At 42.5% G+C, this 25719-nt stretch overlaps 1 protein-coding gene and 1 non-coding gene across 3 annotated transcripts; both read right to left on the reverse strand.

Annotated features, from left to right (window-relative positions):
* Window positions 1-1107: 1107 nt before the first annotated feature.
* THOC7 (THO complex subunit 7) lies at window positions 1108-24543 on the reverse strand. Of its 2 annotated transcripts, none has more exons than XM_056128943.1 (8): window positions 24449-24543; window positions 9300-9417; window positions 8461-8588; window positions 7740-7826; window positions 6540-6597; window positions 2322-2388; window positions 2169-2238; window positions 1108-1523 (listed from the first exon to the last, which is right to left on the reverse strand). In XM_056128943.1, exons 1-8 carry the CDS (start codon window positions 24465-24467, stop codon window positions 1456-1458), a joined length of 615 nt encoding a protein of 204 aa, XP_055984918.1. In that variant the 5' UTR covers window positions 24468-24543; the 3' UTR covers window positions 1108-1455. The 2 variants fall into 2 exon arrangements, with proteins under 2 accessions (XP_055984918.1, XP_055984919.1); XM_056128944.1 differs by lacking the exon at window positions 24449-24543 and adding an exon at window positions 18970-18994.
* LOC130037992 (small nucleolar RNA U109) lies at window positions 11431-11568 on the reverse strand. Its single transcript, XR_008794561.1, has one exon. It is a non-coding gene; the product is annotated as a small nucleolar RNA U109 (small nucleolar RNA).
* Window positions 24544-25719: the final 1176 nt, after the last annotated feature.

Consider the following 25719-nt stretch of genomic DNA (forward strand, 5'->3'; position numbering starts at 1 on the left):
GTGAATTAACTAATGGGGAATGAAAGAAAGTTTTAGAGTATTCTGCCTAATGAATTCTTAGAAAGTACTTTTAAGGGGCCTGGAAGATGGCTCAAGGTCTTAAGATACTTCCCCAACAAGCAGAGATTGAGATTTCCAACTCCAGTGCCCTGCCAGCACCATGGCAGTTCTGATGGCCCTGCTGTTAGGGATTCCCCAGCAACAAAGGGCCTAGAAGATGGTTCAGTGGCTTAGAAAGTGCAGAAGGCAACGTGAACATACCCTAAGCTTAATCCCCAGTGCCAACCACGCACTTGAAGTGATCCCGACCACCTCTCGGTCTATGGTCCTTGAGTAGGGAAGAAGAATAACCTTTGTAAAAATTGATCTTTAACTGTCAATATAAATAAAATTTTTTCTTTATGATTCCCACTAATGAAAGAAAAATAGAAATGTTTACTAGCGCATCACAATTCTGCAAAGAAATTTCTGTAATGACTTGCCAGATGAAATTAGAGGAAATAGTGGAAACTATTAGGTCACTTTTAATTTGACTACTATTGAGCTTATTTTATACTTTAAAGAATTCTTACTATAATTATAAAAATGTAAGTGTAAAGGATTAGTGTGAAGTGTCATATTTCTGGGCTACAATAAATGGATAGGATAGAACCTGACAAGTATTCAACAAGCAATTCAATACTTATGAAAACTGAGTGACTCGGCACTAATTTTATAAATCTTTTCATTTAACAATGATCAAGTATCAAGAAAAAATCTAGAAAGTGATGCATACCGATTCATTTTGCATCTTTTACAACTCTTTTTTATTTCTGGGCTGCACCCAGTGGAGCTCAGGGCTTATTCCAAGTTCTGTGCTCAGGGATCACCCCTGGTGGACTGGGGGGATATCATCTGAGGTGCTGGGGATTAAACCCAGTTGTCTTATGCAAGGTGAGTGCTATACCATCACTTCAGCCCACCTCCACAGCTTTTATTATGCAACCTCTTCCATAACGGGTACACATCACAAACATTTTCCACATAATTTCCTAAGTTTGCAGCTCACCTGAAAACCATTTATTGACTCCACTTTTACAGGTAACAATAATTTCCAGAATGGACTAATTTTCTCATGCATACCCCAAAATACCACCTTTAGTCTTCGACTTATTTTGTAAATAAATTAGTGCTACCCATTAAAGACTACCTTAAATACTAATAAGCACAATGATATTTGATTTGATAGTATTTTATTATATTTGAATACTGTTCTAACCTTCATATTTAACAAAAAAGGCAGTACCTTAACAATACGTCTATACTAATTTTTCTCCATGTAAAGGAATATGACCTGTGCATTAATTAAAAAGTGAAGTAAGTAGCTTACTACCAAGACTATCTCAAAAGAGCACAACAAATTCTAACACACTAAGATCATATTACTATTTCAATATTTGTGGGAATGGTGAATGATCATGGTTTAGGATCTGTTTCCATGCTTGTTCCTTGAGCTTCTTCCACTTCTGAGAGCTTTTCATCATCTGCAATGGAGAAATAAAGCTTTACTTCAAGTGGCTTAAAATATTTAAGAAAGTTTTGGTTTTATTAGCCAATACACTTAAAACAAAGACAGCGAATTGACAATTTATGGTTATATGCAGTCCATATATAAATATTTGATTTCAAACATGCTACTTTGATTTTTGCTCATTAGTTTAACCAAAATGTAAGTTTTATTTGATAGATTTCACTAAGAATTCTAAATCTTATGGCTTTCTTCAAAGTAATCAGATGAGGTAACACAAATTTCCAACTGACTATACGGTCAGAACAAAGAGAAAGTCTCCAGTTTTCCAAAGAATCAGTCACCATTAGGAGTATGCAGATGTTCTTATGTACTGATTATTTCAAGCTCTTCACTTCAATTCTGAACTGTTAATTTATAATAGTAAGCAATAATACTCCCCCTGGAAAATTACAGATCTATCACCCTTGAATTTATCGTAATTTAAACCACTGATATATCACTAAAAATTCAGATAAAGTTGGAAATGAATCCCTTCTTATATCATCCAGTCATACTTCAGTTCTGACGCTGAAAGCCTCTCTTTAAGGTATATATTTTAAAAGGCAGGCTTCTCATTTAAAACTTCTCTAAAAGGTTTATTATGAATACCGTTACTTACTTTCCAGTGTTTGCTGCAGTTCATGGATGGTACTAAGAAGAACATGAAATTGTTTCCGTCTCAATTCCAGCTGTATTAACAAAGAATAATTAATATATACCAATCTATAAACATATTTAAAAAACAAAAAGGCTAACATACATATATAAGTACCTTATCTTCAACACTTTCTTTAATGTGTGAAAGATGCTCTAATTCTTTTCCCAGAGCTTCAAGTTCCCTGGAAAAAAAAAAGTGCGTAGAAGTTATATTTTCAAAAACTGGGAAAGGGGAAAGAGACAAAACTCAAATTTAATAAACTCTTAGTAACTAAATGGTATTTTTAAAATAAAAAAGGTTATAACCTCCATTATGGAGGTTTTTTTTTTTTTCATTTGGGATTTTTGGGCCATACCTGGCAATGCTGAGAGTTTACTCCTGGCTCTGCCTGCTGGAATCATTCTTGGCAGTGCTCAGCAACTATACTTAAATCATGCCAGGAATCAACCCCATGTGGGTCTTTTAAGCTAATTTTTCAACTTTGGGGGGGCAGAGTGATAGAACAGTGGATAGGGCGCTTGCCTTTCACGTGAGCAGCCTACTTGAGTTTTTGACTCTTGGCATTCCATCAGGTTCAACGAGCCCACCAGGAGTGATTCCTGTGTGTAGAGTCAGGAGTAACCCCTGAGCACTGTCATGTGTGGCCCAAAACAAAACAAACAAAAATTCCATGATTTCTAAAGATATTTATTTTAAATAAAATAAAGTTTTCAGATTTTTTTTTTTTTTAAATAGGGGCTATCCCCAGTGTTGCTGAATGGACTCAGGAACCACTCTCAATAATGCCTTGATCACTTGATATCCTGTTACTCATTGATTTGCTCGAGTGGGCGCCAGTAATACCTGGCCTAGATAAATTTCAAGTACAGATAGCAGAACAGCAAAACCCCAAATTGGTAACTGTTAACAATTTGTTATACACAAAGCCTTTTTATTTATTTTTTTAACAACAACAACAGTAAGGAAAGCAAAACGGCAGACCAGATAATGGCAAAGTTTCCTGCTAATGTACAATAAAAAAATCAACTGAGCAACACACGAAAAGAGCTGAATCCATTCATAGCCAGATTTGTCTGAGACACATACACCCAGATATCTCAAGTACCAAACCTGGAAACCCAGAACTGATTAATGAAATGAACCCAGATTACCAAGGTACACAACAATTCTTATAACTATGGGCAGACCTTGACTTTACAGGAGGAAGAGCAAGACTACAGAAATAATAGTCCAGCATTCAGACAGGTGAAATATTGTGCTACTGGCACAACCCAAGGCCCAGAAGAAAAAAATAAATCACTGAGTCGGGGGCACAAAGGGAGAGCATAGTGGCATAGTCCACTCTGCAAGCATGAGGACAAAAATTTAATTCCTAGTGCCACCTTCATGTACTGAGTGTTGGCCTGGTGACTCTATGGTTTGGGACCCTGGGCACAATTTAGTATGCAATCTCCAGAATACTATAACTGCGTGTGTGGAACTATAGCAACTGAAGTGTGCAACCCACCGCAAGCACAACAAAAAGATGCGTGAGCACCATGGCTAGGAGTACAATTCTAGGCAAGCATATATGAGAGAAAAGCATCCTCGGCAAGGACGCCAAAAAGTATGTGTGTAATCGTGACTAAAGGAATGTGACCCCTGGTAAGTACCATCATCAAATGTACTGACACCTGGTCATCACAAAAAATATAGCTGCTCCCTCAAAAAAAGGGGGATAAGGGGGAAGGAAAAAAAACTTAACCCTCCTCCCTCCCCCAAATTAAAGGAAATCTTGGTGTGCAGCTGCTGAGTCCTTTCCTCTCTCCACCATGGGCAGTTTAGCCACTGATACTCAGCTTGAGACTATGACACTAACATAGTCTTGCTGCAAGAACAGGAGCTGTAAGTGGCTCCATAGGCCAAGGCCAAGGGCACTTTGTATATTTCTGAACGTTGTCACTTCTTGTTGGATTTTCTTCTTGGATCTATATATAATATCCATCTTAGTCTCTTAATTTCTTTTTAAGTTAAAATAAAAAACATGAAATGCTCATGAATGCAAAGAATAAACATTTTACAAATCACCATCTTATCTAATGCAATCTACAGATTAAATACGATTCCCATCACAATGCCATTTTTTTCTATTCATTTATTTATTTTGAATACCCACCCCTCCACCAGTGACCATTTCCCACCACCGCAGATCCCAGTATCCCTCCCACCAACCCCGTCTCTGTGGCAGGGCATTCCCTTTTGTTCTCTCTCCCCTATTGGGTGTTGTGGTTCGTACAAGAGTTAAGCCTGATTTTCAGGGAGAAACGTTGGATGATTTACTTTCTATTGATCACTTTGTATGTAGGGAGATGTCGCGCGGCCGCGTAAGCTGTGGTTTGGAGTCAACAATGCCATTTTTTATAGAACAAATCATTCCAAAAGGCTAAATGAGAGAAAAGAAAACTTAAGGCATCATGAGCCCTTGATGTCAAGCCACATTATAAAATAGTGACTAAAACAGTGTGACACTGAAACAAAATAGGTAAACAAAGCAATAGGACCCAGAAAAAAAGCCTATGCATGTACACATCCCATCTGTGATGAAAGAGCCAAATCCATACAATACAGGGAAGAAAAGCACAAATGGTGCTAGAAAAACCGGACTGAAACATGCAAAAAGGGGGGGAGGAATGAAAACAATTTGATTATTATTTAACACCATACACAAAAGTTAACTCATAATTGACTAAAGACTTAGATAGCAGATCCCAAAGTTCCCAAAGTATGTGGAAGAAAACAGTGACACTCCTGGGCTTTGACATCAGAGATGTCTTGGAGACTTCATTGGCAAGGGGGGAAAAAAATCAAGAATAAACAAACAGAACTATCATCAAATTAATAAATTTTTATAAAGCGAAAGAGAATCCACCACAAAAACAAAAGGACAATGTGGCTATTAGGAGACTTCTGCATGTAAATACCTAACATTTATTTAGATACATATATAAGCAGTCATACCACAAAAGTCAACAATAACAGCAACTAAAAAAAGATGCAAGAACTAAAAAGGCATTTTTCAAAAAAACACAGAGAAGTGGTGGTGGAAAATGGGCAGTGGTGGAGGGATGGGTACTCGATCACTGTATAATTGAAACCCAAGCACAAAAATTTGTAAGTCTACAACTGTACCTCATGGTGTTTCACTAATAAAAATTAAAAAAAAAAAGAGAAATAACCCATAGCATATTAAAAAAACCCTCAACATCACATAGAAAAGGAAAAAATGTATGTATAAACAAAAGTTGTACATTAATATGTTTAATACTATATATTAAGGGCTGGAGCGATAGCACAGCGGGTAGGGCGTCTGCCTTGCACGCAGCCAACATGGCCGACCCGAGTTCGATTCCTCCGCCCCTCTCGGAGAGCCCGGCAAGCTACCGAGAGTATCCGATATGCCAGACACAGTAACAACAAAGTCTCCAATGGAGACGTTACTGGGCCCGCTCGAGCAAATCAACGATCAACGGGGGGGCCTTTACTATATATTACTCGAAAATACAAAAAAAAAATATATTAAAAAAGGGTTGGAACTGTATAATAATTGTCAGAATCAAGTAGAGAAATGAAAAAGGTCTGGGACAGAGGAGTTAGGATAAAATTCAAAGATATTTGAATGCATTAGGTAATTTTGAATATCCTCTTCTTCTGAAACACACTATGCATTCCCATAAGAATATGGCGCATGGGCCTGCTCTTCAAGCCCTTGAATCTTGTTTGCAAGTCTCCATGTCTCTTTACCTGTCGCTTTTTCAACTCTGGAAAAGCCCAGGTTCTCTCTGGAACAAATATCTCCCTCTTCTTCTCTCCTCACATCTTTCTAAGTTTTGTTCAATAAAAACTATCTTGCTTCACTAAAAAGTAAAAATTTTTTAAAAAAGAAGAAATTGTTTAATCATGGGGCTGGAGTGATAAAACAGCAGGTAGGAGCACCCAGGTTGGATTCCTGGCATCCCATATAGTCCCTTCCCTTAAGCACCACCAGGAATAATTACTCAGTGCAGAGCCAGGAGTAAGCCCTGATCATCGCTGGGTGTGGCCCTAAAACCTACCAAACAAACAAACAAAGGAACAAAAAAACAGAACAAAAACAGAAGTTATTCAATCCCCTCCCCCACAGTATTTCTTCAAAAGGAAGCTTTGAATCTACACTTTTGTTTTTGCTTGGGAGCCAGGTCCATTCTCAGGAGCCACAACTGGCTCTGTGCTCAGGGGTGCTCAGATATGCAGTGCCAGGAATTGAATAGTGACTGGCCACAAGCAAGGCTTGTATTATGTCTCCATCAAACTTACTTCAGTGTTTCATGTCTGTCTGGGTGATGCTGGATCACTTTCGCCAAAGCATCATATTCTGAAAGAGAAAAAATCAAATAAATTAAGGTTTTCTTTCCACGTGCTTGGATTATGAAGTCAAAATGTCTCCTAGACATAGATTGAAATATTAAAAGAGCACTGCCAATTTCATTACGCTCACTCCAACTGTAATGATATGATTCGAAAGGTATCCGAACAGGGGAGCACGGGACATAGGTCACAGGGCTGGAGAACATGTTTTGTGAGTCAGATTCTTTCCCCACCCTACGGTTTCTCAGCACCACCAGGAGTGAGCAATCCAAAGCCACAACCCCTCACACCACCTGGTATGGTCTCTGCACTGAAGACAGTAAGTGCTCCAAAGGAGGACTTTAGATCTCCCTCCCCCCCCCCCCCCATTACTAATCTCTGGTCAGAATAAAAAGTAAGAATTAGCATAGCACTGTAGCACTGTCCTCCCTGTTATTCATCGATTTGCTCAAGCGGGCACCAGTAGTGTCTCGCAACAAACTGTGAGACTTGTTACTATTTTTGGCATATCAAATACGCCATGGGTAGCTTGCCAGGCTCTGCTGTGCGGGCGGGATACTCTTGGCAACTTGCTGGGCTCTCCAAGAGGGGCCGAGGAATAGAACCTGGGTGAGCCGCATGCAAGGCAAACGCCCTACCCTCTTAGTATTGATCACCAAGAAATTGTGAACTGCACCTATTTGCGACCTGCACAGGATAAAAAAAAGTCTATGTGTGGTATGAATATATAATTCCATTTATTTAAGATCTTGGACATCAGAAAAATAATACTTTTAATACTTTTCATTTATAATGATAAAAATTTCAGAGAATTTAAGTTAATTTAACCATCTTTGCTGATTAATCATAAAACTGTTGAAACAAACAGATCTGTGTACAGTAAAAACACTTAAAATAAAAGAGAACACCTAAGATCCAAAATAAAATAGTCAATACTCAAGAAAATCAGCATGTTGCAGCAAAAAAAATCTAAGCAGAATCTTCCCTCTCTAGTTAAATAACAAATTTCAAAAATTAGCTTATCTCCTAATTCTTTTTTATAGTTTGGGTTGACTACAGCTGCAGATTTTCCTTCACATTATTAAATATTGCATGAGACGACTGGTCAGTAATAAAGTGTTTGCATAGTAACTTCCACAAAACCCTTACCTTGGCGGTTTTTCCGTATTCGTTTTGCTTGAAGAATCTGCTTTTTGCACTCAGCAATTTTTTCATGTGCTCCAGCAATGCTACATTCTGTATAAAATTTTTAAAGATCATTATAACTTATATAATCCCCACACATTTTCCATCACAAAATAATTGAAAATTAAGTTAAAATTCTGATTAAAAAGTTATTTATAAAATTGTTGTAACACAGAATACTGTTACTTTGTTTGGGGCCATACCTGGTGGTACTTAATATTATCCTGGCCCTGTGCTCAGGGGACCTTCATGTGGTACCAGGAACTAAAATGGAGCTGCCAGGAGCAAGGCAAGGGCATTACGGGCATTACCCTCCGTGCTATCTCTTTGGTTCTTAAAACATTTTTTGTTGTTGTTGTTTTGGTGGGTCACACTGGCCAGTGCCCAAGCCCTATTCCTGGCTCTGCTCCCTGGGTTCACTCCTGGCAGGACTTGGGGGAACCATATCAATCAGGTAATGGGGATTTAATCTGGGTGGACCGCACAGCTCCCTACCCACTGTGCTCTAACTCCAGTCCCGAGATACATTTTTTTAGCTAACATTTATTATATGGTTTCTATAAATATTATTGCCATTATTTTACCACCAAATTGTTAGCAGATATTGGTTACATAAATAAAAATTACACAAAATTACATAAATAAAAATTACACAAAATTACAGAAAATATAATTAGTGCTTTACCTATTTCCTTGTAAATTTTTTCATAATTTTCCATTTCCCTGAGATTCATATCATATACCAGCAGTGTTTTGCCCATTGAAAATTCACATTGGGACAATGTACTTAGCATACGTTGATACTGGCTATATCTAGTGTAAAAAAAGAGAAACAAAATTAAAGATTTTTTTGAAATGCCAAAGTTAATTACAGTTCAGGAAAAGATTTGCTAATTAAGTTATACCAATTACACTAACTTCTAACTGAATCATTTCCTTTATTTAAAATAATTTTGATAGCCTTTTCTTTTCCCTTGTACAGAACACTTCAATTTATAGATGGCTTCCGTTACAGACAGAATTCTGGTCCTTATTAATGTAAACTCAATTCAAACAATTATTTACTTTTATTTTAAGGTATTTTTAAAAGTGTTTTGATTTATATTTTTATCATTAATTATTTTCTATTAGCTCATTCTATTCTAGTTGAAAAACTAAATCAAATGAAGAAAAATGTCCAAATTTGAACATTAGAGAACATATTAAACCTTGCAGTAACGTTATTTACTTATTAAAGAAAAGAAAATTTCATTTAGATTCTTTTTTTTTTTTTTTTGTGATTTATTTGCTTAAAGTGACCAGATTGTCAGTCTGCATTGCCATTTGGCCTTCTGAACATTTTACTAAATGTTCAAGCCTTGTAAGGCCAGAAATAAAACCAGAAGTACCTATTCCTCATTAATAAAGAGATGTTTCCATAGGACATTTAAGGTAAGTAAATATTATAAATATTAAAAGAACAATAAATTATAATCTAAAATCACATCTGGACATCAGCTTAGAAACAACAGGGAAATAAAATACCCTTCTTCCTGGGATCCAGAATTGCACCATTTAATGAAACTTTTCACAAGCAGATTAATTCTCCGGTCATCTCCAGCACCATCTCCATCAATCAGGAGACGCTTTCGTATGACTTCGTCTGGAGGAAAGGAAAACATCAAAATGACTGTCTGGTTCTTGGTAACTGGCTCAGGGGAAAAATATAATGCATTTATTCACCCAAAGAAATCATTGAGGAATAAATGCTTTTAATGCCACAGTTCTACTTAAAAATGATTAATTTTTATTATACAAATTTCACTTATATACATATTTTCACTTATTTAACATATATAAAGTTATTGAGTCTCTACTGTGTATTCAGCATCACTTTAAGAGGCTGAGGTCTGTTGTGAAAATCTTCTGCCTCACAGAATGGGTATTCTACTGAGTTATTTAGCAGAAATAAGAGATATTGTCCCTACAATTCTGTTCAGACCTCCTTGAAACCAGGATGAACTCCCCTCCCCAACACACACACACACACACACACACACACACACACACACACACACACTCACTCTCCTCTGACTTCCAGAGGTCCTGGTAGCCACACCCATATCCTGTTGCAACCGTAACTGCCACTCAACTGTCACTCATCTACCGCCCTGTTCTAGAGACTCATAAATGAAACTCAAGAGATCCCATTCCTGGCTGAGATCTCCAGAGTAATCTTGGGAGGGGGGGCTGGCCAGCTCCCACCCTATCAAAGCTCCTCCCACACACCAAAGCTTTACCTCTGAGCTACATGTTCAATTCTATTTCATTCCTTTTCCTATTCTGCTATGTAACTTTTAAATTTTTTTATTTATTTTAAACAAGTTTTACTAAAAATTTTATTTAAAATTTCCCTGGCCGGTCTGTCCAGTTAAATATTCTGGATCTTCTGGACATCTCTAAACTCTACAATACTGACAACCCAGTAGTAGCACACCAGATTGAATGGGATGTAACAGAGAAGTCAACCAATCTCAACTAACAAAAACATTAACACAGATGGCTTAAACTTACAACAACTGCTTAGTAAACTCTCAGACAACGACTTAATGTTCCCATGGCGAGATACAACAATTTTCAAGAAATTTCTTCAACTGAAATAGTTTTTGATCATTCCATTAGCCATTTAGTGTCAACAAACAATATAAAATAAATTATTGTGGGCCTGATGTAGGCGTAGGTTTGAAGGGTGGTTGGAAAATGGAGACAATGGGGGAAGATGACAGTGGTGGTGGAATTGGTGTTCAAATACTGAATGCCTATAATAAATCATCATGAACAATTTTGTAAATCACAGTGTTTAAAATGGGGAAAAATAATAAATTCTGTCCAGAGAGAAGGGAGTCTAAAGTTTTCATATCTCTGGACAACTGAGGTAGTAGTAGAAGGAATAGAAATAAATATTTAAAAATTATATACCAGAGTAGGAAAAAGAATGAGATAAGGCTGGAGATATAAGTCCGTGTAAAGTTCACACCTTGCATGCAAAAAGCCCTGGCTCTGAGCCTCAGTACAAAAGGAGGGTGGTTTCAGGGAGGGGAGAGAGAAGAAATCAGATGGGAAAGAAAAAATACATCTCTAATTTAATATTTGCTACAAGGGACAAAGGGGATAGAAAAGCATTGCATCCTAACTGCGTCCTGAGCTGGTTGGCCGCGAGACGGCTAAATACACTGAAAAGGTGGGGAACATGGGACGGATAATGGCGCCTCCCTCTGGATGATGAAGAAAATCAAAGCCAGCCAGTATGCCAACTACACATGCTCCTCCTGCGGCAAGACCAAGATGAAGAGACGGCCGTGGGCACTTGGCTCTGTGATTCCTGCATGAAAACTGCAGCAGGGGGCACCTGGACCTCCAAACCACTTTTGCTGTCACAGTCAAATCAACCATCTGAAGACTGAAGGAAATGAAAGACCAATAGATCTGCCATCTGAAGCACTGCTAGTCTATAATAAGTGGGTTAATTTATGTAAAGAAAAAACAGAAAAAGAAAAGCAATGCAGACAACAACAAACAATAAATCAGGCTCAATTTGCTTAGCTGGCACCTTGACCCGGTGTGTGTTAACCTGGGGTTGGTGTGTGTATGAGAGAGAGAGAGAGAGAGAAAGAGAGACTGTAGGAGAAATATACTACTACTCAACCTCTACTGTAAGGTTGGTAGCCCTGACAACTCCTTAATTTTTAATGTAGCATGTTATAGATGTTTCCTGGCCCCTAAAGGAATAAGGAGCAGGCATTTCCACATGCAAATTAAGCTGGTGTTTTCGATAAACAAAACGCTGGGTCATAAAAGAGAAAGGCAAAATAAAATATAAAATACATCGTTTTTACCCATCAGACTGGCAAAGATCTAAAGATCTGATAATAAAAGCACTAGCAAGACACTGTACTCATATACAAAGATGGAACGTAAACTGCTACACTGTTGGGCAACTGGGCAATGGCAAATGATATTCAAACTGGACTGCAGGGAGGTTTCAAATCCCATTAATTCTAGGAACTCTCTATATACACCTGCACTCCGTACAAAAGGATAAATTAAGGGGACACTCAGAACAGTGCTGTTAGTAGCAGAAATGACTGCAAACCTAAGCAGTCACCAGTAAGAGACCGCTTAAGAGAAACATCCATGGGATATAATCTCTCCAAAGCCAAGAGAATAGTTAAGACTATACATACTGATGTCCTTGCCCTTCTCTTCCCTGCTCCAATCTCTTTGGTCGTGTTATGTCAATGAAAACAAAACAGGTACAAAGAAACACAAAATTAACAATAATTTGTGTAGAAAAGGGGGAGGCTGCTTTTTTGAGTGTAAGTGCAAGCAAACACATCATATACATATGTTCGCGTATCTTCAGAATTCTTTCGGAAGGATGTCCACGGAATTGGTAATGGTGGTTGTTTCTGGTCATAGGGACTAAAGATCAAGACAGAAAAAAATAATGTAGAGGAGTTTTTTGGTTTTTTTCTTTTTAAATCACGTATATACATTGTTTATTTATTTTTGGGCTCCCAAGCAATGCTCGGGGGACCTGGGAACCATTCCCTGTGATTCTCAGCCATCCTGGACAGTTCAATGCGGGGTTCGAGAATGGAGAGATGCTTGGGTCCTGGAGTGCTGGGGACAACTAGAGCCACCCCAGCAGTGCTCAAGGGGCATCCGGGGTCACACTTAGTGGTGACAAAATTGGAGACAAGTGGCGGAGGGGTTAGAAGTCAGACCACAGTGAATGCAAAGCATGCAACCCTAACACCAAGCTATCTCCTCAGCCTGTTTTTTAAAAACAAATTCTAAAGTGTGAATAATTCCTGGAGAGCCTGCATGATGAATCAACAACAAAATCTTTAAACAATAGTTCCTGTGTGTAGGCAGAAGAATCTTTGAGCGCAGGTGCAGCGGAGATAAACTTTGGAAGGCAGATGGCTCCAGTTATGAAATTCATTCTGTGACATCAAACAGACATTTTTAGAATCTGCTTTTTCCTCAGTCATGGCTCTGACAGGCTCCTGAAGCTATCGGTTCGTCAGGTATTTTCATTTTATACATTTAAAACACAAACAAATGTCAGTTTAAAGCCACCAATAATGTTACCCGAGCAAACAAAAAATTTAAGAAGAGATTAAAATAGAGAAAAATAATATTTCAAAACGAGGAACATAATTTAGCTTTGTTAAAAGTAAACATCTAGGTTCCACAGAGATTTCACAGCAGGTGAGATATCTGCCTTGCACACAGTCAACCCAGGTTGATTGCCAGAACCACTTCTGGACCCCCACACCCACAGGTGTGATACCTGAGCACAGCAGGGTGTGGTTCCAAAACAAAAGAAAAGTAAACATCCCGGGGCTGAGCAGTCTGTTGGCAAGCATGGCCTCTAATATTCCCTTACTGTTTTCAATCTCTGTTACTACAAACCACAGAACCCCCCACCCCTCGCTATTCTCCAAGATACCTGTGCTTCCTACTCGGGGTCTAGAAATTCTGAACATAAATGCACAGAATAAGCAGATAACATCCTAGAGAAACTTCAGAGTTACCTAACTAAGGTTAGAGCTAGTTTTTCAAGAGATTTCTAAAGTTTGATGAATGACTGAAAATGCTTCAAACCATTTTATGATCATTCTGGCTATACACTTTTTTTTTTTGGCTTTTTGGGTCACAGCTGGTGCTGCACAGGGGTTACTTCTGGCTCTGCACTCAGGAATTACTCCTGGCGGTAGCTCAGGGGACCATATGGGATGCGGGGAATTGAACCCAGGTCGGCAAGGCAAACGCCAGGCTATACACTTTAGATGTGCTCTTTCTGGTTTTGTTTTGGGGTCACATCCAGTGGTGCGCAGGAATAATTCCAGTTGGGTTCAGGAGCCCATATAGAGTGACAACAGTTGAGTCTAGGTTGCACATATGCAAGGTGAGCACCCTACTCACTGTACCATCTCTCAAGTGCAAGATTTGAGTACTTTTATATAAAACATATACAATATCCCAACTTAAAATGTTTTTCTAAAATGTTTAAAATACTATATAGGTCCGATAAATTTGGAGGAAAAGTTCAGGATGGTTAGTCCTATGCTGTGTTCATTCTGTTTCCTTCTAATTCTCTCATTATGTCTTAAAGTTCCTGAAACTCAACGAATAATTTTAAATTGGATCCTTTAGTGCTTATCAAGAGTCTCTGTCTTCCGAAGAGCTTTGTCTCAGTAAAGCCTAATAAGGACGAGAAGGCAACTAACTCTCTTACTTCCAGGGCAAGAGCGGTGATGTTTATATTTGCACAAAACACATGCACATTGATCAGTGAGCAGATGTAGTCAAAATGTACTAGGGGAATTTATGAATCTAAGGTATGAAAGATGTACCGTTTGCTCCAGGTGGAGACATGAGCAGATTACGTTTGTTACATTAACTCTCTCCCTCTCTCCCTCTCCCACACACAGACACACACAGAGGTTAGTGTCCTTTCACTGGGTGGGACCAGGGAAAGTGGAATTCGAGTTCTTTTGATACACGATAATCAACAATTTAGAAAGGGATAAACTATCAAAATTCAAATAACAGCTTTTCATTCACCATTTCTTTGGATAGGTTTACATATGTAATATTACGTCAGATTATTAAACTGTTATAATAAATGGCTAGAAAAATAAATTTTGGCACAAGAATATGATAAAATACTATGAAGCTATTAAAAATAATAACAGATTCTGCATTGACATAGAGACCATTTAAAATATTTCATTAAAAGAACAAAAGGACGTGTGTATGGCATGCTAACTTTCAGATAAAATATTAAAGTGGTGGAGATAAAACCAATAGATTCACATGTGCTTATGTTCACATGATCCCCTCAAATGACATATATAAAAAGCACAACAAAATGGTTGTTAAGAAAGAAGGGCAGTATGAATGAGATAGATGGGAAGAGGCTGAAAGTTGTGTAATTTTTTAAAATTTTTATTTTATTTTTGAACAATATGTACTTAACCTACTTGCTGTTATTTGAATAGGAAAGGTATGTTCATGATGATGGTATCACAGATGTTTGCATATATTATGGGAACATCAAATTGCAAACATTCAATGTTTAGTTCTTTATCAATTATACTTCAATAGAGCTGCTCTCTCTCTCTCTGTTTTTTTTTATATATATATTTTTATTAGTGAAACACCATGAGGTACAGTTGTAGACTCACAAATTTTCGTGCTTGGGTTTCGATTATACAATGATCAAATACCCATCCCTCCACCAGTGCCCATTTTCCACCACCATGTATCCCAGTATCCCTCCCACCCCCATCCCCCCCATTCCACCCTGCCTCTGTGGCAGGGCATTCCCTTTTGTTTTCTCTCTCCTTTTGGGTGTTGCGGTCTGCAAAAGAGGCATTGAGTGGCAATCATGTTGTCTCTCTCTCTGTTTTTATTCTTTTTTAGCTTTTTGGGTCACACTCAGCGATGCTCATGGGTTACTCCTGGCTCTGCACTCAGGAAGTACTCCTGGTGATGCTTGGGGGATCATATAGGAGACTGGGGATTGAACCTGGGTCGGCCATGTGCAAGGCCCTACCTGTTGTACTATCACACTAGCCCCGAAAGTTGTTTCTCTTTTTTGAAGAAACTAGCAAAAATGATAATGTCCTTTACTTATCCCTATACTCAGATAGGAAGAAAGTTGTGGGCAGCAGCAGAAATGAGGAATGAAAGAACAGATCTGGGACATGAGAACATTTGTACATCATAAGGTCAAATGAGCAAAGACAATAAACATAAGAGACCGTGGAAGTCTGCATTAGTGAATGCAATACCAGTAGACTTGGATCTTGTTGGTAGGTTACTGGGAATTGCTAAGAATACACATGCACGGCTTTCTAGGAGGAATAAACTGAGGACAGTGAACAAAATAGATTGCAATTGGGAACAGCCCAAAGGCAGGGAGGATAGTTAGACATGTTTGTGGTGGAGCAGTAGGAATAAAAGAGCATGGACTGACTAAGCGGTGAGACTCAAGAGTCCTAGAAAGCAGGTTAGGACTGAGCAGAGAAGGCAGAGGCCAATGCCAACACTGGATGGCACATGTAGGAGTGTGGTCTGACTAGCTCTGGTGCCAGGGGATTGCCTGTCAAGCCAGTCATAAAACCTGGAACAGAAGTGCAAAACTGGAGCCACTGTTATTGTTGTTTCTTAGTGTTTTATGTTTATATGCGTGTAACAACTTCATTTACAAAATGGAAGTAAAATTATCTACTTTGCTCGACTGCGATGAAACTGTAGGGAAATAAAAGTATTCAAACGAACACAATCCCCATTCATAGAAAAAAACGAAGCTGTCTTTCTGCTGAATGTAATCCACACTTGTATATTCCAAAAACTTTAAAAAAGCGAATACTGAAGCCATGTCTCTAATCTGAAAGTCTAGGTAAATATATACCTCCTATCCATGCTGTTTTGCCCAGTTATGGTATTTCTCAAATTTGTTCCTGTCTCAAACTTCACATTTCAAGGTCATGGTATTTCTAGTTTAAACAGCACAAAGTTGCTGCCTAGAAAGTTCACTAGGGATGAGAACTACTGAAATAACAAACACAAAGTACAGAGCATAACTACAAATAGCAACAAAATAAAGGCTAAGTTGTCAGTTTGTAAACAACCTTCACTCTTTTTAAGTTTAAAGGTGTCCTCTTGCTGACAGTTCTGACATGAACAACATAGCATTTTTTTTAACGGCATCTTATCAATTAGCTCTAAGTTGAGCCAGACAATACTTTTGCGTAGTAAATAACATTATATAAATTATTGCCATGCCTTAAGATTTCTGTAAGCAATATGAATGTTAATATTAATAATTCTAGTGGGCCTGGTCCACCCTTAAAAATTGTAAGAGCAGTGCGAGAACAATTGTACAGTGAGTAGGGCCCCTTGCCTTGAATGCCACTGACTCAGGTTTGATCTGTGGCACTGCATATGGTCCCCTATGCCCATCAGAAGTGATCTGTGAGTGCACAGTGAGCCCTGAGCACTGCCAGGTGTGGCCCTAAAACGAAAATAATAATAGTAAAGGTGGCTTAGATACTATTTTATTGATGTTATTAACATCATTCCTTAGCATTCATAATTACTTTCTTTAGTCATCAATGCCATCATGAAAGTATTTCTGTCCATTGTTGGGTCATACCTTCCAGTGCCCAGTGGCTAAATGCAAGGCAATACCTTATCCTTATACTATGTCCCTGGCCCAGGACAGGTTTTTAAACTAAAATATTTAACATCCAGGACTGCAGATGGTGGTTTTCTACCTAACTTTAGGTTTATAAGTCTATGTCTTACACCATCCTTGCGCCCATAAATTGCCACTCAAAATCCCTTTAAGGAGCCAGAGTGACAGTAGAGAGAGTAGGGCATTTGCCTCACATACAGCTGACCCAGGTTTGATCCCAGGCAACCCATATGGTCCCCCGAATACTGCCAGGAGTAGTTCCTGAGTACTGAGCCAGGAGTAACCCCTGAGCCTCTCTGGATGTGACTCTTCCCTCTAAGTAAAATCACTTTAAAATCAGTTATGGCCTGTTAATGCTTCATAATCTAGTATTTTTTTCAAAATTGGGATGTATTATAGACACCTCTTTTATCTCATATGGAAACCTGTATTTAGAAGAAACATAAAATGACATTAGGTGCTAAATAAGTTTCTGTAAGTTATTTCAAAGAATTATATTTAATTTTTAGTTTGAGAGCCATGCCCGTCAGTGCTCAGGGCTTACTCTTACCTCCTTGCTCAGGATAATCTCTACTGATGCTTCAGGTACCAGATGCGGTACCAGCAAACGAAGCGGGGTCTACAGAATGCAAAGTAAGTGTGTTCATTCCTGCAATCTCTCTTCGACCCCAGATTTTGTTTCAAATGAGCACCACTACGGAGTGACAGTGCTTGGCCCAGCAGTGTTAAGCCCTTGCTGTGCGAGGAATCAAACTTGGGGCCTCAAACATGCTAGGTATCCGCTCTACCACTTCTCTTCCTGGCTTCTTAAGGAATTAGACTTTAGGACTTCATTTTCCGGAAGTGCAGGAAGTCTAAACACAGGAAGAAATGACTTTTATCTTTATTAGGCTAACTCAATTTTCGAGCCGCTAATCAGATGGCATAGTGAGTTTTGCTCTGTTCTCATTTTAGCATGGAAAGGACAACTTCTCATAAACCAGATGAACATTTATTTCAAAACCCGTAATTGTTATTCTCCCACAGTAGCTATTAAAACTCTGATTACAAAACAAGTGTTCAGAACATTTGAAGCAAGTATTCAAAAAAGGAAAGAGGAAAGCAATTTGGAAGATTATGGGCACCAACTTCTAAAACACTTCAGGGACAGGTCAGGGCTTGACAACCAGTGGCAAGAACCTCCTGTTATATAACTTTCTCCTAGAGCTGATTTACTTCAAATAAGCCTCCCCTGCTGCTAGACTTCATAGCACTGCAATCTCATCTGCTTTTACGAGATAGCAATCCTATGATATACCAAAAAGGACCTTAATTTCCTCTATAAAATCAGGTTAGCAAAAGAATTTGTTGTTTCTCAAAGTCATCACTGGCTTTTTCTTGATATTCCTTAATACTCTGGATCCAAATTGAAAAGCACAGAAAGGAATGACAATTCATGACTAGATTACAGTAGAAAAAAAACAGCAAAAAAAATTTATGCCACTGTCATGTGAAGTATTCAAAAGTTGAGACCCAATTGTCTTTTAGGCTGTCTTCTAGAAATCAGTCCCACAAAAGTTTAATATATCTGTGGAATATCTTCATTGTAACACTTTCTGTGAGAATAAGAAACTGAAATAAGTAGATGGTATATTAGTTTTATAACCAGCATACTCCACATTGGTAAAAAAAAAATAAGAAGATAGGAGGAATTCCAAGATACACTAAAATAGTTACAAAATCCAGCATTAATTACATGAGTATATAAAATTGTATACAGATTTTAAGCATTATGTACATACTGGCAGACCAATCAATATATAAGCTTACAACATGCTACATGTTAGATTATTAGATATTACCCATATTTTACTTATGGAATAACTGAAGTTACTTGCCCGAAACTGAGTATCACAGGAAATACAAGGTGGAAATGATAGTAGAAGAAGTGCTTCTTACCTAATGTAGGCATTTAGAAATCATCCTGGGAGAATAACAAAAACATAGTTTACAATTCTATGTGGGGAAAGGGGATTGCTAATGGCAAGTAAGAGGAGGTTTTCACTTGTTATTTTGTACGTCTCTTTAATTTTCTCTGACATGTATTACTTTTTTAAAAAGCAATTATCTGGCTAGAGTTTGTAGGCTGTTTTGAGATATTTTACATCTTTTTATGTTAGTAAAATGTTCTTTAATAAATTTATGATGTATCAGGAGGAAATAGGCCTTACCTGACCCATGAAGAAGTGAGAATAAGGTATGTAGTAATAGCATATATGCAGATTCCTGCATATTAGATTCATCACTAGGGCAATACTGCTCATAAGTTACTAAGGAGAATGATATACATCTCCTCATCTTAAGAGTCCTTTCTGTGAAATAACATCTAGCTTCTCCTTTAAAAAGTTAAAAATCATACAACAGGCAAGGTGCTTGCTTTGCATGCTGTCTACCCAGGTTCAATCCCTGGCATCACATACTGTCTCCAGGGTCCCACCAAAGTGATCCCTGAGCTGAAAGGCTGGGATAGGTCCTCAATACAGCTAAGTATGGCCTCAAACAAAAACAACACAAGGGGCTGGAAAGACATTACAGTAGGCAAGGTGCTTGCTTACCATGTGGCTGAGTCTGGTTTGATCTGCTGCACCACATATAGTCTCCAGGACACCACGAGGAGTGTCACCTAACCCAGCATAATCCCTCAACACTGCCAGGTACATCCACAGGGGTATGGTGCTTGCCTTGCCAGCAGCTGGGGTCAATCCCCTTAGCATCCCCCTCCCCTAGTAACTCCAGGAGTAACTCTTGAGTGCAGAGCTATAAGTAACCCAAGAACAGCTGGGTGAGGCCCCAAAACCAACTAGCCAAAACCAAAAAGTCAAACCACATAGCATAATGGCTAAGGTGCTACCCTTACACAGAGACCACCAGGTTCAATTCCTAGTACCACATGGTCCCCTGAGCCCAACTAGGAGTGATCCCCAAGCACAGAGCCAGGAATAAGCCCCGGTATAGCCAGGTGAGAGTCCAAAATAAAACAAATTAAGTTTAAAACAACAAAGAACTATTAAGATACATAAAAAGTGAAAAGAAAATAGTTTGATTCCTTTACATAATATTGATTTTTGGAAAGATCTTAGAACCAGTGTAGGCAAATTTTGAAATAATGGTAAATTAAGTCAAAATTTAGAAATTTAAACAAAAATAAAGAAAAGCACTGAGAGCCTTTCCTTTTCTTTAGGTTTAAAAATTAGATGCAGGTTCTAATAAAGGCTGAAACTAATTTACTTTGCAAAATCATTTACCTTGGCTAAAGAAACATTATTTAATCGTTGAACTGCATTGGCAGCCCCTCTGCTGGGGCAACTGACATGGTTAACAGAATGGCTAATTCCATTTGCATTAGTTAAAACAACAACAACAAACAAAAATCAAAAACACCAACAAGCAAACTATGCCCACAAATGTACCCAATTAACGATGGATGATTTCATCAAAAGGCAGTTGAAACAAGAAAGAGTAACAGCAGCAGTCAATACTTACACAGTGTTTAAACCTACTACTTGGTGACCATCTAGCTAGTCTCCTTTCACTCTTGAGTCTCCTGACAAACAAGCAGTAACTCAACTTTTGAAGTGCTCTACACATATTATTACACTTCACCCTTAAAAAACAGACCCATCAAGTGTATATTAAGTTCCTTTTATAAATGAATACCGTCAATTCTTGTTCACAGGGAAAATACACTCATTATTAGAATTCATAATACGGTTCCATTATTGTCACACTGTTCACAGGCATAGTAAATGCCATTATTTCGATTTTTATTTTGGGATGGGGATTGTAGCTCAGATGCAAAACAACTGCACGTGTGAGCCTCTGAGTTTTGTCTACAGACAAAAATGCATATATCCACGCATTATGCTGGAGGAAAAAAGGAAAAAAACTGTTTAGACCAGTAAGTTCCACGGAATGAAATGTATAGCCATAGCCTTCTTCTCAATACCCCCTTTTTCCTCCCTACCTGTTGCTCCGATAATAACACTGCATCTATCCAATGTCCCTATACTGCAAAAAAGTGATTCTGAAAAGGCGTTAGAGTGAGTATCTATAGGTAACAATGCCTTCCTCCCACCCCCTGAGATAAGGCAGTTCCTCAAATTAACCAACGTGTCATTTCACTGCTTGCAAATAATGAGTTTCTCCTCCAGGAGCTCCCAGTCCAACTGGACAGGCAGAGCCACAGATGAAGAATACACGAGGGCACAGTATCTTCGAAGGCACCTCAAATTCGTAAGAGACCATCAGCGTCGTCTAATTGGTTATAGGTACCAGTACGCCCCAAAACTTTTCAGTGTAACTGAGACATGGGGGCTGTCCACTTCTTAGTCTTTTCACTGTCAACGCACTCATCCAAACCCACCTCACCTCTCACTTGGAATTCTCCTTAGCGTCCCTCGTTTCCTTTTGTTCTCGCCTTCCTGGAATTCATTATACAGAGCACCTCAGATTTATCCAAAAGAGGTATCCCTTATTCTGCTTAAAATTTTCGATCCTTCTCACGTGCTAACAGAAAACTATCTCCATTTCCATAGCCAGCAGCGCTCCCACTGAGCTTCTGCATCACACCCCTCTTCTTCCCTAAAGGGAACAGTGCTTGTTTTCACCTCTGCATTATCTGCCCTGCTTTCCTGAGCTCTTCATTCGATTAATTCCTTCATACCTCACTTTGCAAAGACTATACCTGATCACCCTATTTTAAGGGAACGATAGCAGCCCTGTCTCATTATTTTTTGTCATCTGAATCAAGTTTATTCCCTATTTTAATTTCAGAATTTATGTTACTCAGATATTTTTTCATTTACTTCGTTGCATAATGCTACTGAAGCAGGAACCGAACACCCCCCTCTATAATTTACTGTTCAACACCTTGCTCTGTGCTTAGAAACTATACACATATTAACTTATTACATTTGCCACTCACTTTTGCTTGATTTTAAGCAAAATTTAGTTAAGAAAGACCATGTTTAGCTATACTTCATCCTTTCCTCGATACGTGTTTCTTAAAAACCAAAACCAAAACCAAAAGCAAAAAAACCAAGCAAGACCTTGCTAGGATTTGAAACAGTCCAGCAGCACTACCAAACAAGCCACAAGGCCTACTATCAATTTTTAGCTTTATTTGACCGAGGAAGGACTATAAACACTACTTGAATAAACACCCCATGATCCTCAGTGCTGAGAAGAGACAAGGATGGATCACTGGTTTCTGCTCATGAGAACTCTAAAGATTTTTTTCCCCTTTTAATTTTTAACTCAGAACCAATTTCTTGTCCTGAGTGTCTTATGCTACGTTCGCCTCTTTCATGAATACTGGACCACAGAAGAGCCAGAGGAGACAGAGACCATGGCCAATCTCTCCATGGACTAGTGCAGCAACAAGAGATGCTTGCTTTCCCCTCCATTCTCACTTCTACACGTCTCTATCCCTGTCTCAACATTCCTTTGCCCCATCTCCCCACTCTTGTTTTACTTTTGATTTCTTATTATGGTAAACTGCCTCAAATACTTCCCGGAACTTGTCATATAAGTAAGTAAGCATTAAAATCTAGCAGCACAAAATACTGCTGCTAATAATAAGTTAACGACCAAATGGCCCAAAGGAGATGAAGGTGAAGTTGAGGTTGGTCATTAAGAAGAAATACAGACACCAGCAAAAAGGACATGGAATGCCGATAAAGAAAAAAAAAAAAAAGAAGGCACAGACCTCATCAGAGTAAAGTGAAAGGACAAACAAACCAACTCTTAACATAATACTTAGTGAACCTTACTACGGTGTCTATATAGCAATGCAAAGCATGGCACTAACAGTGTAAAAGCCATGTGTCGCTTCATTGCATTCAATTCTCAAAAGTGGGGGCAATCTTGAGAACACCTACAGAAACTCCGCACAAATGAAAGAATAAGGAGAGGGCACTTAGCTCCTCTTACTTTCTTCACATAGTAACAATGTTTGTTCTCCAAGGCAAACTTCATCGAACCACCACAAACACGTTCAGACATCTCTGGCTCCTCACTTTCTAAACTCCAGCCACGGCCTGTCATCGCTGAGCTTTTCCAACTGGGGGGGGTCTTTGCACAGTTTCCCACCTGGAACACCCCCCCTATTATACCTGACTACCCTTCAAGAACAGGATCAGGAGAAACTCTGCAGGGGGGCTTCTGGTCTTGGAGAAAGGCTGGCGATCGGATGCTGCTCCCTTCCCCGGGCTAAGAGGGGCCGTCCTGGACGCTCATCACCCGGAGTGTTTCCCCCCCAGACCCCCAGACCGTAACCTCAGTGCGAGGGTGGGGGTGCGGGTGGGGGTTGTGTGCGTGTGTTTGTGGGGGGTGGAAGGGGGCCGCGGGCGGGATCTGCCTGCTGTTTCCGGACCCTAATCCCAGGCTTTAATCCAGACAAGGTAAAAACTTCAACGAGGCAAAGTTAAGATGCCCTGAACCCCTCGGCCTGGCCTTGACCTTCCTCAATCCCCACGAACCCGGGCCCGGCATCCGCCCTCCCATCCCATCGCCGCGCGGGGGTCCCAGTTCCACTTCCGAGTCCCAGCCGCGGTGGTGGTCCCTCCACCGGGCCCCCCCCGCGCTTCCCGTCCTGCGCGCCCCCTCCTCGCCCCCCCACCGCCCCCTCCGACCCGACTCGGCGCCCCTAGGCTCGGCGGTGCTCACTCACTGCCCCCACAGCCGCCCGCAACGCGACCCTACCCTCGACCCCCACCCCCCACCCCCGACCCCCCCCCAATCCGTGCGGCCCAGCTTCCTCCCCGGGACGCCGGTCGCCTCCGCCCGGGTCCCGTCCCCGGCCCGGCTCCCGCTCCGCGATCTTCCACCCCGTCCCCGCGCCTGTTCCCAGACCCCGCGCCGGCCTCGGTTTCCCCCCCGACCCTCCCGATTCCCGCGCCCGCCTCGGTTTCCCCCCCCCGCTCCTCCCGGTTCCCGCGGCCGAGACCTGCCTCGGGGCCGGGGCGTCCTGGGGGCTGCTCGTCCCCCCACCCCCACCCCCACCCCCACCCCTGAGCCCCGAGGGCCCTCGCGGGAGTCGCCCGCGGCAGGCTGAGGCCCGGGACCACCCCCCTTCCGCCCGGTCGGTGCCGACCCCCCGGACCGGGCCTCCGGCGCGCGTGTCGGGCCCGACCGGGGCTTTCCCGCGTCCGTCCGGCCTGGCCGGGGTCCCCGCGGCCCCTCGTCGAGCCCCCCCCGCGGGCCCCCGGCGCGAGCCCGTCCCGCGCGCCCCGGGCCTCCCCGGGCGCCTCCCGCCGGGCCCCCACCCCGCCCCCACCCCGCCCCACGCGTGCCGGGACCCCCGGAGGAGCCGCGCGGGCCGGGGGAGGCCGGGGGACGGCCCGAGGGGGCCCGGGGGTCGCGGGCGGGCGGGCCTCACCGTCGGTCACGGCGCCCATGGCGGCGGCTGGCGTTGGCGGCGGCGGCGTTGGCGGCGTTGGCGCTGGCGGGGGTCAAACTCCCAGAATGCAGCCGGGTAAACAGCCATGGAGGCGGCTGCGGCGGCGCCCGCGGCCGCCCGCTCCGACGCCTGAGCCGCGCCGCGCCGCCCGCGCTCCCCGCGCGCCCCGCGCTCCCCGGGGGCGCCGCGGCCGGCACGCGAGGGGCGAGGCCCGGCGGGCGGCGGCGGCGGCCCGGGAGCAGCCCCGGCCCCGCCGCCAGCGCCCGCGCCACGGCCCGCGCCGGAGGCCGCCCCGGAGGAGGCCGCCAGGTGAGCTCGCGCGGCGCCCCCGGGGTGGGGGGCGGGTGGGGGCGGGGCGGGGGTCCTGACGCCCCCCACCCTGGGGACCGCGGGCTGCCGCAGCGGCGGGGGAAGGGGCTCGTGTGCGTGTGTGTGGGGGGGGGGACCCCGACGGGCTGAGGGGGAGGGTGACGGGGGCGACGAGGGTGGCGGCGTTGGGTGGGGGGTGGGCGGCGCGAGGGGACCCGCGGGGTCGGCGCCCACGCGCGCCCGGGCGGAGCTGGGACGTGGGCGCTCCTGGCCGCCGGCCGGGTGGTTCCCAGGCGCCGGGTCCCGGCCCGCCGCGCTCGGCCCCGCTCGGCCCCGCTCGGCCCCGCTCGGCTCCCTCCGCCCCGGGGGCTCGGACGCGGGTCGGCGGGGGGGAAACTCGGCGAGCGCCGGGCCGAGCTGGGGGAGCCGAGCGGCAGCCGCCGCCCCCCCGGGGGGCCCCGCAGATCACCACGCCGGGCGCCGGCTTCGCGTGGCCCGCGGCTCGGGAAGGAACGAACGGGGGCGCGGGGGGGGAGGGTGGGAGGGGGAGGGGCCTCATCCGGGGGGAGGGGGAGGCGTGGGGGGGGCGGGGAGAGGGAAAGTCCAGAGTGGCGGGGGTCGCGGGGGTCGCGGGGGTCGCGGGGCGGGCGTCTCGGGGGCCGCGACGCGCGTGTCTGCGGGGCTCCTGCCTCCCTCCCCGCCGCCCCCCTCCCCGCCCCCCACCCCACCCCACCCCACCCCATCCCGCAAAGCCCCTCTTGGACTTTGATGAGTTTCGCGTCCCCGGCCACCTGGACGCGGTGGGAGGCAGGAGGGGGAAGGTCGATTGGCCCGTCGGCCGCCCCCGCAGCCTGTTCGAACTCGGGTGCCCGGGTCTGAGGGTTTGTCGCCGAGCGGCCCCGGATTGGGTTTTCTCCTTTTTAACCCCCAACCCCCGTGGT

The sequence above is a fragment of the Sorex fumeus genome, unplaced genomic scaffold (genome assembly GCF_029834395.1).
Source record: "Sorex fumeus unplaced genomic scaffold, SorFum_2.1 ptg000072l, whole genome shotgun sequence".
Classification (NCBI taxonomy): domain Eukaryota; kingdom Metazoa; phylum Chordata; class Mammalia; order Eulipotyphla; family Soricidae; genus Sorex; species Sorex fumeus.